The sequence below is a fragment of the Barbus barbus genome (genome assembly GCF_936440315.1).
Source record: "Barbus barbus genome assembly, chromosome: 19".
Lineage (NCBI taxonomy): Eukaryota > Metazoa > Chordata > Actinopteri > Cypriniformes > Cyprinidae > Barbus > Barbus barbus.
The window spans coordinates 22829212-22847125 of record NC_136747.1 but is presented as its reverse complement, the minus strand read 5'-3'; the positions used below and the strand labels follow the sequence as shown (position 1 = coordinate 22847125).

Here is a 17914-nt window from a genome sequence, read left to right as displayed (position 1 = left end):
CTCACGCTTGCAAAACTGTAGGCTCAGATAAAAGAAAGATGGAGCTGTACTGATTTGCAATCTTGTGTACACTTCCACAACTCTTACCTTTCACATGCAAATCTTTTAGGCATTAAATTACTTCCATAAATGGTTGGTCAGTCTACATCGACCTTTGAGATCTCTTCGCTCCAAGGATCAACTGTGTCCGACGGTTCCTCGATCACGCTTGAAATGTAGTGGAGACAGTTTTTTCCGTGGCAGCTCATAAACTATGGAATGAGCTTCCGCTGTCCTTAAACATCTCCTACTCTAGAGTCATTTCAGAGGATGTTAAAAACGCATTTATTTTATTTAGCTTTTAATAATGTGTTGTAAATTGTTTGGATTGTATGTTTTTTTTCTTTTCTTTTTTTCATGTACATCACTTTGGTTCCCATTGTGGTTTTTGAAAGTGCTTTAGAAATAAAGTGAGTTGAGTTGAGTCAAGTGCTTGCCACTTTTTAACTCCGCTCACGGCGCGTCTCCAGGGGCTTTTTTCGGAGAGAATGGTAAAGCTGTATCTTTCTTTTATAAATATGATCAAACTAAAGACTTTTTGGAAATATGAATGATGCAATACTACTATATAGGTACTCAAAATTAATATGAGATTGGGTGAAACTGTGTGTGTTATGTCCCCTTTAAGATAAACATTTTCTGTATAAATGAACCAAAAATAAACAAACACACACACACACACACACACACACACACACACACACACACACACAATATATTATTTATTTACTTATCCCTGATCCCTGTACAATCTTAGTAAAACATTAAGCATTAGAGCCCCATCTATAGGCCAATATTTATAAGTAGAATTTAGTAAATCAAATTAATTCAAAATTAATATCCAGTAGCTAAATATCATCACAGCTTTTGCTTACATTCAAAAATGACTGTGCTTCATTTCCATTGGTTTTAAATAACAGTGGCAGTGGCAAACAGAAATTCAGTTTGCAGGCAGCTTTGCCTAAGTGCAAGTGCTAGGCTTTAAAAGAAAAATCAAAATAACATGCAAACTCATTATTAACCCTTCCATCCAACAGGGTTAACAAAATGACTACTGCTAATGCTGTTCATAATGTCCCTAAAAACAGAGCTGAGTGGTTTGATGAATTAAACATCCTCAAAGAAATCTGAACTTGTAACAAATAATATACAATCAGGTTTATTTAAATATATTTTGGCTTTCTACACATTAAAACAATTAGGAAATCTGGAGGCGCACATATATGCACAACAAAATGGACAATTGTTAGGGACTCATGTGCATCAAAAACTAGCCCAGATATGGTAAAGCTAATGCTTCTGTAAATGTGAACCATTACTCACTAATTTCTTGGCTTACTAATATATTGAAAAACTACACTTGTAATCTTTGTCCTGAAGATATAATTACTTCAGTTAGAGGTCATATGCTTTGTCAGTTACCCCAGAAATGTGACTTGTGAGGAGTTAACTGAATGATAACAGACCTGAAGTCTTTCCATGCAATAATGAAGATCTTTGATCGTCTGCAAACATTCATTCAGTTCAGGTTGGAGCATTTTCATCATCTACAAAGAACAACTTGTTTCACTTAGCATGCTTTCACGTAAATTTTATCTTAGCATGTTTTCTTTTGCCTTACTATAAACTTAAACCTATTATTTTGGCAGAGTAAAACTCAGAACATAGTGTTGTTGATCCAATTGCTAAGGGACATCAAGAGCAAGGTGCAGGAAAACTCTACCATGTTAAAAAAAATACTCAAAGACAATACGGTTTCTGAAGCCCCCAGCAGTACATGTGTGCCTTCAAAAAACTTTAAAGCAAACCTAAAACTGCCTCTTATAACCCTTGAAGATGTGGCCAGGACTGAAATGGAGCTCAAGAATGCAACAACACGCAAAAAATATGTGAGTCGACACAGCATTTATACAATATTTAAAGGGGTATTGTACACTCATTTGCCTATAATCACAAAATAGTTTTAACATAAAAATTAAATAAAATGTAACAGTATTTATTAGCCTATCTTTCTTAGAAAAGCTTAAAGGTTCTACAAAGAAAAATAGTCCAAGCAGGCTATATTGTAACTGTACAGTTTAATGTTATTATATATTAACATTATATATTAACATATATTTGACCGATTCAAAGTGAGGATTGACTAATTAGAAACACACACACACACACACACACACACACACACATGTTGGGTTTCCATGTTTTATGGGGACATCCCATAGGCGCAATGGTTTTTATACTGTACAATCTGTATGTGCTATTGCCCTACACCAACCCTACACCTAATCTTAGCCCTCACAGGAAACATGCTGCATTTTTAGATTTTCAAAAAACTTTATGCTGTATGATTTATAAGCTTGTTTCCTCATGGGGACCAAAAAATGTCCCCACAAGATTAAGATTTACTGGTATTACTATCCTTGTGGGGACATTTGGTCCCCAGGACGTGATGAATACCAGGTGCACACACACACACACACACACACACACACACACACACACACACACATATATATTTAAAGTATATTTAAAATATATTTAAAGAAATCTGAGACAAATTTGACCTTAAGAACATACAAACTCTTTACAGCTGTGAGTATGAGGCACTATACAACAAATGCTTGAGAATTTCCAACTCATTTATCATCAAGTTTCTTCAAGTTCAAGTTCAAGTTTATTTGTATAGCACTTTTTATGATACAAATCGTTGCAAAGCAGCTCTACAGGAAATTAAGTTTCCACAATATATTTATATATTGCAGAACCTTAATATATTTAACTTATGGCAACATTTGGTAATTCTGTAAGTTTCTTCTTTCAGATGCTGCATTAAATTGAAATGTAAACAGGGGTGACTGTGAAAGTGAAATAAAAAAATATCTGAGTTACGCAGCTGGTCGGAAGAGACCAAGAGAACAAGGAGGTGAGTGATACCGATGTTAGATGTTATGTGAATGTGCTCATGGGACTGTATTTAAGATGAGATGAGTTCCCGACATACATCCAGGGATTTCCTTTTTTTAAATTTTATATATACACTCTAAAAAATGCTGGGTTAAAAACAACCGTTATTTGGCAGCACAGCGCTGGGTTTTGAACAGAACACATGCTGGGTTATTTTGTCCCAGCTGGTTGGGTTAAACGTTTTTACCCACCATGCTGGGTTGTTTAAGATATTGTTTAAAAATTATTATATTGCTGGCTTAAAATGGGCTGGACATTAAAAAATAAAAAAAATAAAAAATAATCACACACAGATTTACTATAGGCAACAGCAGTAATCAAAAGATGAACATTAATTATTAAGCAAGAACACCCATGGACAAAATACAAGACAAATTGAATTTATTTGGGTGAATACAGCATAGTTTACAATATTACATACATTTAAACTAGTTTAACAAGCATTTTATAAATAAAAAAAGCATATAGAAGTAGCATTTTAAGTGTATTCAACTGTTCCCTGTAATCGCTTTTTACTGAAATAGTGCTAATTCTCGTGCCGGTGTGTCACCGAAATCTGAGCCGGTGAAGGGCTGCTGTTCGCGGTGGAACTGCAAACTTTATACCGTGGCCTCATGTTTCACTCGTAGCTGAGAGATGGCGCCAAAACCTGCCCAAAAACAAACAGTACTGAGATTAGAGAACATATTTTAACATCAAATTAAATTACACTCAGTATGATAATGAATACAATCCATTTATGTTATGCAAGGCAAAGGCATTTCCAGCTCGAAAACGACCACAGCTGACTGACATCTCATCCTTATGTTGCATTGCATAAAATAATATAATTTACACCACATTAAAGACTTTATAAATAAAATGTATACAAACCATTATTTCCCCAAAAGAGTGCACCAAATCGGCAGCAGCTTTGAGAACCACTCTCTCCTGTGGACTTAATGGGATAGTTCACCCAAAAATGAAAATTCTGTCATCATTTACTCACCTTCAAGTAGTTCCAAACCTGTATGAATGAAGGAAGATATTCTGAAGAATGTGGGAAACCGAGCAGTTCTGGGGCACCATTGTCTTCCATAGTATTTTTTTTTCTACTATGGAAGTCAATGGTTCCTCAAAACAGCCTGGTTACAAACTTTCTTCAAAATATCTTCCTTTGTGTTCGGCAGAACAAAGAGATTCATACAAGTTTGGAACTACTTGAGAGTGAGTAAATGATGACAGAATGTTCATTTTTGGTTGAACTATCCCTTTCAAAGGCTCTATTCTCAGCAGCTGCGTTATTGAGAAGTTTCACCGGAGACAAGCTCAACTCAGCGGTTAGGTAGAAAAAAATAACCCAGCGTTAAAATGACCCAACAAGCGGAACCCTGTGTTTGGGTTAAAAAATAACCAAATGTGAATTCTAATGAGGGGGACACCTCCGGACCGTGTTTTCTTTTACCGCGAGGAACGCGGAACACAATTACAATTGCTACTGAGATTTTCTACCAAGAGAGAGGGAGATGCAAAGCAGAGCATATGCAGAGCAGGGGAATGCGAGGAACAGGATTAAGAACCACTGCTTTAGAACATTGATTTTGAAACTTGTGAACCATTAGAAAACAGAATTGCCTGTTCCCGGGGGTGGGGTTTATGTCAATTTCAGGGTTTGTGTTGTCACTAACCTGGGAAGTAGCTCATTGTAGTCCCTACCAGCCATTTTTGTAGGCATTAAACTGCCATAATTCTAAAAGACAAAATCTCAATTTGCATTGAACTTTCAGCGTTGTAACTTTGCATACATTGTTTATACTCTAACAGAAATATTACACACTAAAGTTAAAAAAGTGAGATCACAATCAACCACCCCTTTAAATGCTCAACTCTTTAGAAACCACCTTGTTTAATCATCATTGTGTAGTATATTTTGCTTAATTACCTCCTTCCCCTGCAGGTCCTGGGCATGAGATTCCAAATGTGATTTCTACCTCAATGATGGACAGCCAGCCAGAGAGGGAAAAACCTTGGAACATTTTTGATGAATGAGTTTTTGATAGGGATGCACCAATACCACTTTTTCCAGAATGAGGTCTTTACCAATACTTTTATTTTTGGTATTCGCAAAAACTGAATACCGATACCTGTATTTTCATTGCATTTGTCATTTAAAAAAATAATAAATATGTATAATGTTAGATGGCTTTGTTCATTTAGCAAATGATCTTTCTTTCAGTTATTTTCATAATTATGCCCATTAAAATATATTCTACAAGATTTTGTTACTTTCACTTTCAATTTGCTCTGTAAGGATCCACACGCCGGCCCAAAAAGCAATCCAGGGCCTAGTTGAAGGCTTAATGCACATTCAATCTTTTACTTGCGCTTCTGAATATATCAGGATTTAGTTTAAATTTTAGTCTAGCTCAGTGTTCAATCTGACTCCAGTTTCAAGTGATCATTATATTTAGGCAATGTTTCTCATTAAAAACTTATCACACATGTCCATTATGTATTAATTTAGATATTTTATTATTCTGGAAATTCCATACGTTGGCCTTACGCGGATCTTATGATCTAAAATTCACCAGTCTGATTTTAGTCAGAGGGTGTACAGTAGCAGGGATGTACGCACAGAGGTTTTTTGGGGGGGTGTTCGTTAAATGTATTTTTTGTTCGTTAAATGTTTTTATATATATATATATATATATATATATATATATATATATATATATATATAGCCTATGTTTGATCAATTTAGCCTTCTCAAATCATAATGACTTGCCTAAAATAAAATCTATAGATATAAACAGTTCAAGCATATCATAATGTTAGTTTAAATGTTTGGACTATATAAATGTGCGCTAGATGCATGTCTAATCGTTTGTGTGAAGAGTGGAAGCTGAAGTGCACTTTGCAGGACATGGAGGCGCCAGAGCGGTCTTTTTTTTTTTTAGTGGAAACAACTTAAAATATGCTGTAATTTTGGTCATAAGAGTAATACATCATTCGGAACTGTAAAGGGTCTACTTTTATTTGTGTGCATTCACAATATCAATAATACCTTGCGCTTTTATAAAATAAATAGGAAAACAGAGGATGCGCTTGCCGTCTCGTCTTGAACAGGAGCGCTTCACAATGATGAACCGAAACTCAACGAATTGAGTCACAAATATGATAAATATATCTATAGAAAGCTTTAAATTACTACTTTTAAACCAAAGTAATTCAAATCGAAAACAAAAACTTTTTCATTATGTAATCAGTAAAGATGCATTTCTCTCTAAAGGCACGTCCAATGAGGATATGGCGAGTCATTTTTCATCACCGTCTAAAATATAAAAATAAGGAAAAGCCTAAAACAGGGCCGATTATATTTTTTCTGATTTTTATGTTGCTCTGCTCTGAATATCTTAAAATCATAAGGATTTTCTACAACGCCATTTTGTCTGATATGTGAATTATTTATTAGCCTATTTTTTTAATCCATTAGCCATGGTTCAGTCGACAGAATACGGGACACACGGGCCTATAATTTACTGCTGAAATGTTTGTGGGGCAAATCTCAGGTCAGTATGAGCACTCATGGTACGCACAGTGCGTACAGCCTTACACCTGCAGGCGCCACCGTACAGTAGGTTGACTAATACCTGTTTTGTCTGCCGCCTACTGCTTGCTTATGACAAAAAGTGTACTTAGTCCTCTCCCGTACAACTTGCTAACATCAGCGATAGACAGAAATCAGAAGGTTTCAAATTACGTGCCTACTGCTCCTATCATTCATGAGCCTTCAGTTTGACCTATGCTGGCCATAGATTTGCAGTAACAAAAGCCTCCTCACAATTTACTAGTCAGAATGATTTCAGGAGAGTTCAGAATAAATCAAATATAACACTTTATTTGTCAGGTAAAGTTGTATCATGCCAATTACATAATGAAACCAGAAGCCAATTTGGAAAGGATAATGCTAGGGATGCACAATATTATCGGACTGAGATCGGAATCGGCCGATAACGGCTTTAAAATGTAAATATCGGCATCAGTCCAATATGAAATTATGCCGATATTTCTTGCCAATAAGAGGAATATTAACTCACATGTGCTCAGGGTCTGCTAGTGATTAGATCACGTCAACAGTGTGGCTCATTCTTGAAGCTAAGTTTTGTCTGAATGATGATTAGATTGACTGTTGCTGCATTCAGTCTGCAAAAGCATGTACAGAATGACCATTTGTGTGTGATAGAGTAAACAGTAATAGCACGTGCAGCGGCAGCCTCCCCCAGGTCTCAATGCCTGTTCAGTAAGGAGTTTTAATCTGTAGGTGGCTGTTGGACTACTTAATAATAATAATAATAATACATTTTATTTGTAATGCACCTTTCTTAAACTCAAAGCGCTACAACATGTACAAACAAAATAACAAATCAACCAAAACTACATAATATCAAAATAAAATCACAGTAAATAATCACAAATTAAAAGCTTTACTAAAAAGATGCGTCTTAAGAAGTTTCTTGAAACAATCCAAGGAAGCCGCATTCCTAATGAACGCAGGTAATGCGTTCCATAGCTTAGGCCCGTTATAAGTGTGTACTTATAATTAATTAAAAGTAAAATAGCCTTCACAAATAACATTTCTGTTTCTGTGTTTCTGATTAAATAAAGCAATCATTCATGTCATAAAATAATGACGATGTTTTGATCCAATGGTCAGAAGCTGTAGCTTACATGAAAAAAAGAATCACAAACATAACACCTGTAAATTAAATCATTTTTTATATTCTGATTTATTTATTAATGAGTAATGTATTATTATTTTTAAAGATTTTCAGAATTTTTACAACTTTTGATTTAGACCATCTACAAATGTTAAATCTTAAAATAAAATGTTTGGGTTAACACTGCATCTTTCTGGAAAAAAATGCTGCAATTGATATATAGTTTATTTATAGTTATTTTCCAAAGCTTTAATGTACTGTCAAAAAACCTTCATTATTTTTTTATTTAATTCTAACAAATAAGTTCTTGTTTAGGGGTGTCCCCGACTAAGGATTTTCATAGTCAAATCGTAATTTTTGAATCTTGCCGATATTCGATGTGGTGCTTAGTCAAAATACATTACCAAGAGTCAAGACAGACAGTTATAATTACTGACGTTAACACACAGGGAAAATGTGTAATGGACGACTCTCAGATACAAGCGGGGTCAATAATGTTTTATGTTTTGATTAAAAGATAGTTAACATGAAATGTCAGCCAAACCCTAAGAATTCACAACTTTTTTTTTACAATAGTGCTCTCATTATAACATTATGTATATGACAGTTATTAATGTTCTGCATTTCTGTTTTGAGCTGCGCGCGCTGAAGATGACCAGTAGAATGAAGCTTTTGATAGCAGGTTTATAATCAATGGGATTTAACTCATCATTTATCTCATATAGAATACTCTTCGTTATTTATACAACATAACGTTATATTACAACTTATTAGGTTATTTGGTAGTTATTTCTGCAGCTTCTGAACGTGAATAAACACAATTCTTGTCAAGAAAAAAGAGACAGAAGCAGCAGTTGTGAGTGGGGTGCCCCCTAAAATATTTTTTAACACTGTTAAACTGGAAAAAAATGTATCGCCTGCTTTAACGTGCTAATTTTGACAGCACTAATACAGATATGATTGATTTCTTTCTCAAACTGCATTGACTGCTCTAAGATGAGACACCACTGTTTCAGGACTTTAGGACACAGAGTAGTACATGCTTATATGATAACTGTTTTATTTCCTATTTGGGTTTATGTATATGCTTTATACTGTATTACATATGCCATGTATATGCTTTATGACACATGTACTATGCAGTTTTCAAATAACCCTAAATGACTTGATTAGCTGGATTAGGTGTGTTTAATTAGGGTAGAAAACTGTGCCGGGCTGCGGCCTTCCAGTTTGACGCCCCTGCTGTAAGACATTTTTTAAATGCTAATGAAGTTAGAAACGTGAATACCAATGTCATATGTAACTTTAGAGATGGCCCCTAATTTGATAATATTGAACGTGCAACATCAAGCCAACTTTATGGCAGTAGTAAAATCACCCAAAAGGGGGGGTACTCCACATAATGTGACTTGACACTGATTGGACTATACAGTACATCCAGAGGCAGAACAAACAATCGTGGTTGAATGCAAAAGAAAAAATCCATCTCTTTCACACTTTGGTGGTCCGTCACCCTAACGACGCCCTAACGCCCTATACTGCTCCAGTGACACCAAATGGAATTGCAAAAGTGCAGGAATTGTAAAAATGTATTTGTTAGTGTGACCACAACAATAAGTTTGTAATGAATGAGCTTACATAACAGGAATTGAATTTTTACTAGTAAAAATATCTAATAATATTAACTAGACTCTAAAGGTCTAGAAATTAAAGGTCACCATGGGCCAACTTTGGCCCACAGGCCCTTGTTTGGGCATCTCTGAACTAGAGTAAAGATAGAATTTAATTATATTAAAATAACGTTTTAGTATAGAGTTCCACAAGTTTTAAATACATTTAGTGCGAAGGTGTGTTGCAGTTTTCATGAGGTTAAATAAAAAACATGATACTTATACTTAAAATATAAACATGATACTTTAATTTTCTGAGAAATTGAAATGATATTGGTAGACAATTATAATGAAGTTAAAGTGTAATGTGTTTATATAATATGTTTACTGCATATTTTCAGGCATCCTAAGGACAAAAATGTGTACTCAAAAATGTGTTAACACCCACAATACATAAATACTGTACTGATAATATATATGACAATATTTTTTGGCGATATTTATGACGCATTACATGCAGTTTTACTTTGCACAAACACACACATCCTGTAAACTGAGATATGTACCACATCCTGTTTGAACATAAGGAAGTGCATTGATACAGTTAGAAATAATGTATTATAACATCTTGACGAGTAGCATGAGGAGGAAAACCGCGTTTTAGATTGCAGTCTCAAGATTCAACTGACACCTGTGATTTCTGAGACACACATACACAGACAAAGGATAGGGTAAGCTTATATATGTAATTGTGTATTCTGGTCCATGGAGTTTTTAGTTTATATACTGGTGGTGGTGGGGAATGTCAGCATCAAAGAACACAGTGTGCCTTTGCTTCACTTCATGTGCTTTTCTCTTTCCTCTCCCGCCGTACCTATTCTTTTGGTTGAGTTCAGGATGATTAAAGAGATAAGAATAATTCAGTGCAATATGAAGTCAAGTAAGGTTCACGAAGTTTGAAAACCACTGTTAGTTAATGTCATTTTTTAAATTTAAATTTAGGGTTGTGTTAACTATGCTGTGTCCGAAATAAAATAAAAGCTAAAAAAAGTTATGTTTGATAATGAAAATATGTTGGAGCAAAGAGCGGGTGCGCCGCTATGTTTTCTGGACCCCCTTGAACAGCATATTGACTCGGGCCCCCTCAGTTAAATCACGTTCCAGGGTTCATTTAGAGTGAAAAAAATGTAAGCTAGTTTGTTAACAGTTATTTTACACCAGCTTTTGAAAACGCTACTTGTGATAAACTTTGACTTATCATATTGCTATTATGGTGGCTATTGGTATATGTTGAAGATAAAATATATCAGTACTGTTGATTTTTATTTTTTTCAAAAAAAAAATCACAAAAATCTAACCTTTCACTGACGTAAAAAAAAAAAAAAAAAAAAAAAAAAGGTGGAAATCTCATTATAAAATAAATGCTTTTCTCTAGTACACATAGACTAGAATTAAAGGCACCCTTTTATTGAATACTTTTTGCCACCTACTTTCACTAGAATAAGAACTCTTGAGCCTTCTCCAATAATGTCCGATGAGCAGTGAACCAAAAAATTGGCTCATTCAATTTGTCTGAAAACAGATTAGTTCATTATAGGGACATTCTAACTGCAATGTAGACTTCATCATATAGTGAATGCTTTTGGACTCTCAAGACGTCAAAAGTAGCACAATTTTGAGAATTGTAATATTTCATTTGCATGATAAGTTTACATAATAAAACAATAGTAATAATCTAAAGGATGATGGTGGTTTGTACAGAGGGGATGCTTTGACTTTTTTTCCAATAGTTGGGTGTTCACACCACAGGAACTCAAACCAAATTGTTTTAGGAATGCCTTTTGGGCAGTGGTGTAAATTTGTCTTAAAATGCGGTGGGGTTGCTTTAAATATTAATAATATTATTAATATAATTATCTACAACTGATTAAATGTATTGCAAAAATAAATAGAGAATGTGAAGCTACGTCACGCCGCGTTGCATGCTGGGGCACCGCTGCCATTCTGGGAGGATCGCCCTCTGCTACAAGTGCTGAAATACAGACACCTTCTGAACTTTTGTTTTGTTTTGTTTTGCCCCTCTAGAACTTTCCAACCATCCTGCAATGGCTAACCAAGGTATACCATTTTCTGAAATAATGTGTTTGCTTTAAAGTTTGTAACTGAAGGAAAAAAATAAACTTAATTTTCTGATAGGTACTAAAAGAAAGTTTGATCATGAATCATCTGACTCTGACTTTGATCAGCCACCACTGACAACAGGCAAGTACCTTCTGTCCTCTCTTAATCTGGCACTATAGAGTAAATAATCACCTTAGACTAGAACGTCTACATAATGTATTCACAATGTAGCTACAGTACAACAAGTGTAAAGCGGTCATATCAGACATTTTCTTTATTTAATTATTTTGGAAAGATGCCTTTTGCTTACATTTTGGTGTAGTTATACCAGCAGGGGCTAACAAGAACATGATCATCTTTAGGCAAAAGGTGTTACATACTGATTACATTATTACTTTTTTGTAAAATTATATGCAGGCCTAATATAACTCAGAATTATTTTATTGAATCAATAATCATCATTGTGATTGTCTTCTTCATTGTGCACAGATATGAAGATCATATCACGGGCAAAGAAAATCATGAAAAGAGTCACTGATAACTTAGTCCACACAATCATTATGAACAAAGACATCATTTCAAAGTTAAATAAAATGAATACTGTTAACAGAAAGAAGGAAACCATAGGGATTATTGGAAAATCTGGAGTAGGAAAGAGCTCCCTAGTAAATGCAATCTTGGGAAAAAATAATCTACTGCCGTCTGGATGCTTTGGTGCCTGTACAGCTGTTGTTACTCAGGTGGAAGCCAATCTGACTGACTTCAACTACACAGCAGAGATCGAACTCATCTCTAAAGAGGTTTCCCCATTTACTAATCTTACCATGACTTTAACAAGGGTTTTTAATAAATATATAAATAAATCAGACTTGAGGAAAGAAATTAAGCCTTATTTTCTATTTGCACTTCTGCAGGAGTGGGAGGAACAGCTCAATAATCTTCATACAATTATATCAGATGAAAATGCAGACAGGACTGAGGACTTTGAAATTGCTGTAGAAAAGATCACTGCACTGTATGGAGATGATGCAGGCAAGAAAACATTAGAAGAGCTCAAGAATGATGACAAATATGCTGAGATTAAAAACCTTTTGTCCAGCAATAAGAAAACTAAAAAAATCTCAAAAAGTGATGTAAGTCTTTTTAGGACACTAATTAATATTTAGTGTTTCATAAAACAACAACAATAATAATAATAACAAAGAAATATATTTAAAATGCACAGTAAATTTTAGCTACTTATTTCCTCAACAGGTCTCTGAATTTGCCGATGATGTTGCACGTTACATACAAAACAGTAATGCATGTTCTGGTGACTGGTTCTGGCCGCTTGTGAAGAGCGTGACAATCAAGATTCCAGACTGTCAAGAACTCCTGAAGCACATTGTGCTTGTTGATATTCCTGGGACTGGAGACTGCAATAAGGATAGAGATGACCTGTGGAAATCTGTATGCATATTAAACACTTTGGAAATGAACATTATAAAACCATACAACCTAATATGTTACTACAAGCATGCCCTCTAACTGGCTATTTTAAATTCTGTAGAAACTGTCAGAGTGCTCTTCTGTGTGGATTGTAAGTGATATCAGTCGAGCAATCACTGACAGAAACCCCTGGGGGATATTAAAGCAATGCATTGAAGAATTGGGACCAGGAGGAGAATGTAAAAGCATCAATTTCATCTGTACAAAGACTGATGACATTGATCCAGTAGCCTGTATGAGGTTAGAAATAGAATTTCTTTGTCACTAAGTGGGCTGTAAGTAGTATTGTATTTTGAATATCTTATTTTAAATATCATATTAAAAAGTTCCAATCTGTCCATATATCATTAAGGTGCACTATGCGCCTAGTGTTTTTTTTTTTTTTTTTTTTTTTTTTACATCAGAATTGTTGACAGCCTTTGGAGATTTTAAATTGTTGTTAATCTTGTACATCTTTCAAATCTGTCTGTTTAGAGCTATGCGGCTTACTGGAGTTCAAAACTTAGAAGAACAGGTAGAGAATTAATAAATAAAAAAATCTTGTTTTTGTTGCATTTTACAAAATGTCCCAAATTTCGGAATAATCATTAGAAATTAAAATGTATTATAAAAATAAGGCATATCAAATAAAAATTATTTATAATAATATTTTATATAAAATATATTTTTTAATATAAATCACAAGAAAATTTAAAAAGTATATACATTTCATGACCTTATAATCACATTCACATTGTTTTTAATCATTCTTCAGGAAAAGAAAAAAATGTGCATAAGTCAAAGAAACAAATGTGCCAAGAAAAGTGTGAAAGAAAAGTTTGAAAATTCTGAAATCAAGGTATTTATTGTTACCATAGTTTTTAGTAAATTTGAATTGTGTGTATATTTCTTATTTTATTACTTTTTCCTTTTCTTTCTTGTTTTTTTTCTTCTAAGAAAAGATTCAGCACCGACAATAATTTTCTTCAAGTATTTACTGTAAGTTCTAAAGCATTCTTCGACACCAGTTTAAATCTGGAATCTGCTGAAACAGGTAAACTCTCCTTGGTACTATACGCTACAGTATATCATTAGGACACAAAAATCCACACATGAAGTAAAAGTCTATTCAGTGATTGTAAATCCCTCTGAAGTTTAAAATTGTTATTAGACAAACAAAGCACTGACCAGATTAATCCAAATCTCCCACTTCTATAGAAATCCCAAAGCTGCAGGATGATCTGAGGAGCCTTAACAAGAGCATTCATCGAGAACTGACCAGAGAATATGTCAGTGAAGCAAAGGGAGTTCTGTCTCTGATCCAAAGTGTCCAGCTGGATAAAGACAAGAAAGCAGTATGCATCAAAATTACACACATTTTACATGCAGATGTTTTCGGAATGTTGCCTATATGTGACCCTGGACCACAAAACCAGTCATTAGGGTAAATTTATCAAAATTGAGATTTATACATAATCTGTAAGCTGAATAAATAAGCTTTCCACTGATATATGGTTTGTTAGGACAATATTTGGCCGAAATACACCAATTTGAAATCTGGAATCTGAGGGTGCAAAAAAATATAAAACATTGAGAAAATCGCCTTTAAAGTTGTCCAAATTAAGTTCTTAGCAATGCATATTACTAATCAAAAATTAAGTTTTATACAGTAGGAAATTTACTAAATATCTTCATGGAACATGATCTTTACTTAATGTCCTAATGATTTTTGACAAAAGAAAAATGGATAATTTTGGCCAATACAATGTATTTTTGGCTATTGCTACAAATATACCCCAGCGAATTGTTTTGTCAGAACAGACAGTTTTTTTGGTCCAGGGACACATATATATTATTATTCACTGCTGTTGTATGGATGTCTTTTAGGCTGAAATGAAAGAAAGCATCCGCATGGAACTTAGAAACAATCTAACAAGGGCATTAAGAGAATTTGACAACTATTTTGACAGCGTTTATAAAGATTTGGAGCAGCGTCTATCAAAGGGAGTGAAAGAATCAAAGAAATCATGTGTTGATTCCACAAAGACATGTATAACCCCGGTCAGTGTGACTGAAATGTTGTAAATAATCAGTCTTTTTTTTATTTTGCCCGTTTAACAACTTTTTCGTGTTACTCTGAATATTAATTAACAGATAGCCTATAATAGCCTTGAAGCTTTGTGCAGAAAGGGTGGATGCCACTGTCCAAAAAACAAGGATAAAATTCTAGACCTGAACAAAACATTGGCCAAAGACCTGCATCAATGCATTGATGATGATTTCCGTCAGATATTTCCGTAAGTTCTATTTTATCATTCCATTTCTTTCTTTTTTTAACATCTCAATGCAAAACTAAAAGCAAAACTAAATTTGAAATTAGAAATGAAGATGTGCTTCAATTACATGTTTTTTTTTTTATTATTATTTTCCCTTCCTCTTGTTAAATGGCACTGAGTCATATCAAAGGTCCTCACGGGACAACTTTATCTCATAAACCTTGCTTTTAGCATCTACGCTCTACAGGAAAAATACATTATTTCCTCAACTCCTTTTGGTCCAGAATTTTGGTTCATTTGTTGTTACAGTTGCATACGTTCACATTCATAAAGCAAACTGTGTGTTTGGGAATTTGGCTATTCCAATCACAATTTCCTTCCTGTAATTTTTGTATCATATTACATCTATAATCTGTAACATGCTGTAAAAATAAACCATAATTGGTTTTCTTTTGGCTCTAGAGTGAGTGGAAAAACAGATAAGTCAGTGCAGGAACAGATTGATAAATTCACTATCATCCAGAACGAAACTGCGTACCCCAGATCTCCCATAATTCATTACATTCACTACTTCATCAAGGCAGAGGTGAGTTCAGTTGTCTGAGAATCCTTTATTACAATTAAATAGGCTGGTTTTATTAAGTCGTACGTCCTGAATTATGCAAATGAGCTGTTTCAGTCACTCAATGTTTATTTATTTACTTACTTATTGCCATTTTGTTTGTTTTCCCCCCTTCTAACAGGAAACAAAACTGAATGCATTGCTCAAAAGAGACATTGTTGACATGAAGAAGGAAATCTACTCATCAATCCAAAAAACCATTGTGAATGAAATGGGTTCTTGCTACAAAGGTAAGCTAGAATTAAAGTTACAATTAAAATCACAAACTATTTTCAAGTACATTGTACTTTATTTAGTGGATAATCAAAAAGACATTCAAACATGCATTTCATGAAACACACATCCAAGAATTTGTTTATTTTCTTGTTCTTATTTGTCTCCATGAGAAAGAAAATGAATGAAGAGTGTTGCTTATTTTAGACGCTGCAGCTTTGAAAGGACAAGGATGCTTGAGGAGAATGCAAGATCTGTTACAAAACACGGTTGATGAGAAAAAAGACGACATGTTTAACAAAGCAAAAATGGAAATGCTTAATAAGTGTAATGACTTAAAGGTACTGATCTCACATTCATTAGGACACGCATGTATTTAGATTTAGACTACAATGACTAAACTGAATCTTCTCTTGTTCTTTGTGCAGCTCCACATAAAGGCTCGTCTTGAATCAGGACTAAAGAGAGCAATGGATCTCTCGCTGTCACAAACCAGTAAAAGCAGATCAGTGGGTGAGAGAAAATAGCATCCTACTACACCACAGAAACAGGACAACAAAATTTTTTTTAAGAGGTTAAATATTGACTGAATAATGTCAAACACTGCCTATAGTATAACATCTTATGTCTTTTCTAGATGTCTCCAAAGAGATTGAAGAGCTGGAGGGACTTCTAGAGCAACTGTCTGACTGAATCAAAGTTATTTTTCTTTTGTGTTATATATATATATTTTTTTTTTGTTTGATGGAAGATGTTAATTTGTTAATCTTTTATCAAATTTTTATTTTAGGGTTGCACAAACTGTATGTTGATTTGTTGTTGTTTTTATCGTAACTTACAGCAAGACATAGAATTTGCATTTAAAAATATAGCAAGGACCTTTGATTGGCAATTAATTTATTGTATAGACTGTAAAGTAATTGCAAATATATTTTTGAAACATATGCAGTAGTGTCAAAGCAACAGATCTGTTAATAATTAAACAAAGAAAATAAGAGATACTGTTTTTTAATTATAATGACAGCAAATTTAATTGTTGAATCCCTAAAATAATGAACTTTATTCTCATAAAGTACAAAAAATGTTATACTGTAAATGAGTTTTTATTGTATCGGGTGGATGAAAAGAAATATCACCCGTCTGAAGGATCTAAAGATCCTCAAATGCCACCTGTGTGTACATTGCATCAAGAGAGAAACCATGCATTTGTGCTGTGCTTTACATTGTTTTTTTTTTTTTATATTCATTTATTCTTCACTCCTTCATTAATTTATAACCATTCATTATCATTTATCATTTAATCATTTTGTTCTTCAATTATATTATGTAATTTTATATTCAATTAATTATAATCATATTGTAATTTACAATAATCATTTAACACATTTTTTTAAAAGCCGTTTTCCTTTGCTATTGCTTGAGGTATAAAAATATTTAGTCTGAGCATTGAAACATACGCAACTAAGATTATTCAATAAACTCTGATACTTCTTTATTGTCATCACTTTGTCCTACTTCTGCTCTTAGATTTACTTAGTCAACTTCCTGACTAACAGAAGACGGTTAATACACTTAAGTACCAGACAAAACTTGCTGTTAATGGATTTTGGGTATTAGACAGCCCTGCTGACTAGTAAATTGGATACTGGACAAAACAATTTTTCTGATGAAATCTAGCATCTGGGGATGGATATTATATACAGTATCTGGCAAAGAGGCACGATCAAACACATCCCTAACATTCAAGTAGAAGTTCACCAGCTTTGACATTTATGATGTCAAACATTACTGGTCCTCATGTCTGTCATGATTGATCAAACATCCACTGTTAGGTGTTTCTTAACATTGTTAAATACTTAAAGGAACACTCCACTTTTTTTGAAAACAGGCTCATTTTACAACTCC

At 33.9% G+C, this 17914-nt stretch overlaps 1 protein-coding gene across 2 annotated transcripts; it reads left to right on the top strand.

Annotated features, from left to right (window-relative positions):
- Positions 1–9884: 9884 nt before the first annotated feature.
- On the top strand, positions 9885–17510 carry LOC306885716 (nuclear GTPase SLIP-GC-like). Of its 2 annotated transcripts, XM_079442444.1 has the most exons (18): positions 9885–10041; positions 11396–11428; positions 11507–11572; positions 11921–12231; positions 12346–12564; positions 12686–12880; positions 12981–13159; positions 13394–13433; positions 13674–13757; positions 13856–13952; positions 14117–14253; positions 14786–14959; positions 15053–15195; positions 15637–15760; positions 15918–16026; positions 16217–16350; positions 16438–16522; positions 16647–17510. In XM_079442444.1, the coding sequence occupies exons 2-18, from the start codon at positions 11416–11418 to the stop codon at positions 16700–16702; spliced, it is 2166 nt and encodes a 721-aa protein (XP_079298570.1). In that variant the 5' UTR covers positions 9885–10041; positions 11396–11415; the 3' UTR covers positions 16703–17510. The 2 variants fall into 2 exon arrangements, with proteins under 2 accessions (XP_079298570.1, XP_079298571.1); XM_079442445.1 differs by lacking the exons at positions 16438–16522; positions 16647–17510 and having other exon boundaries at positions 16187–16294.
- The last annotated feature ends 404 nt before the right edge of the window (positions 17511–17914 follow it).

Bases quoted from the DNA above. Each gene is read 5' to 3' on its own strand.
- LOC306885716 (XM_079442444.1), top strand. The intron at 15,196-15,636 runs GTAAGTTCTATT...TTTTGGCTCTAG, and splicing joins GATTTCCGTCAGATATTTCC to AGTGAGTGGAAAAACAGATA. The intron at 15,761-15,917 runs GTGAGTTCAGTT...CCCTTCTAACAG, and splicing joins ACTACTTCATCAAGGCAGAG to GAAACAAAACTGAATGCATT.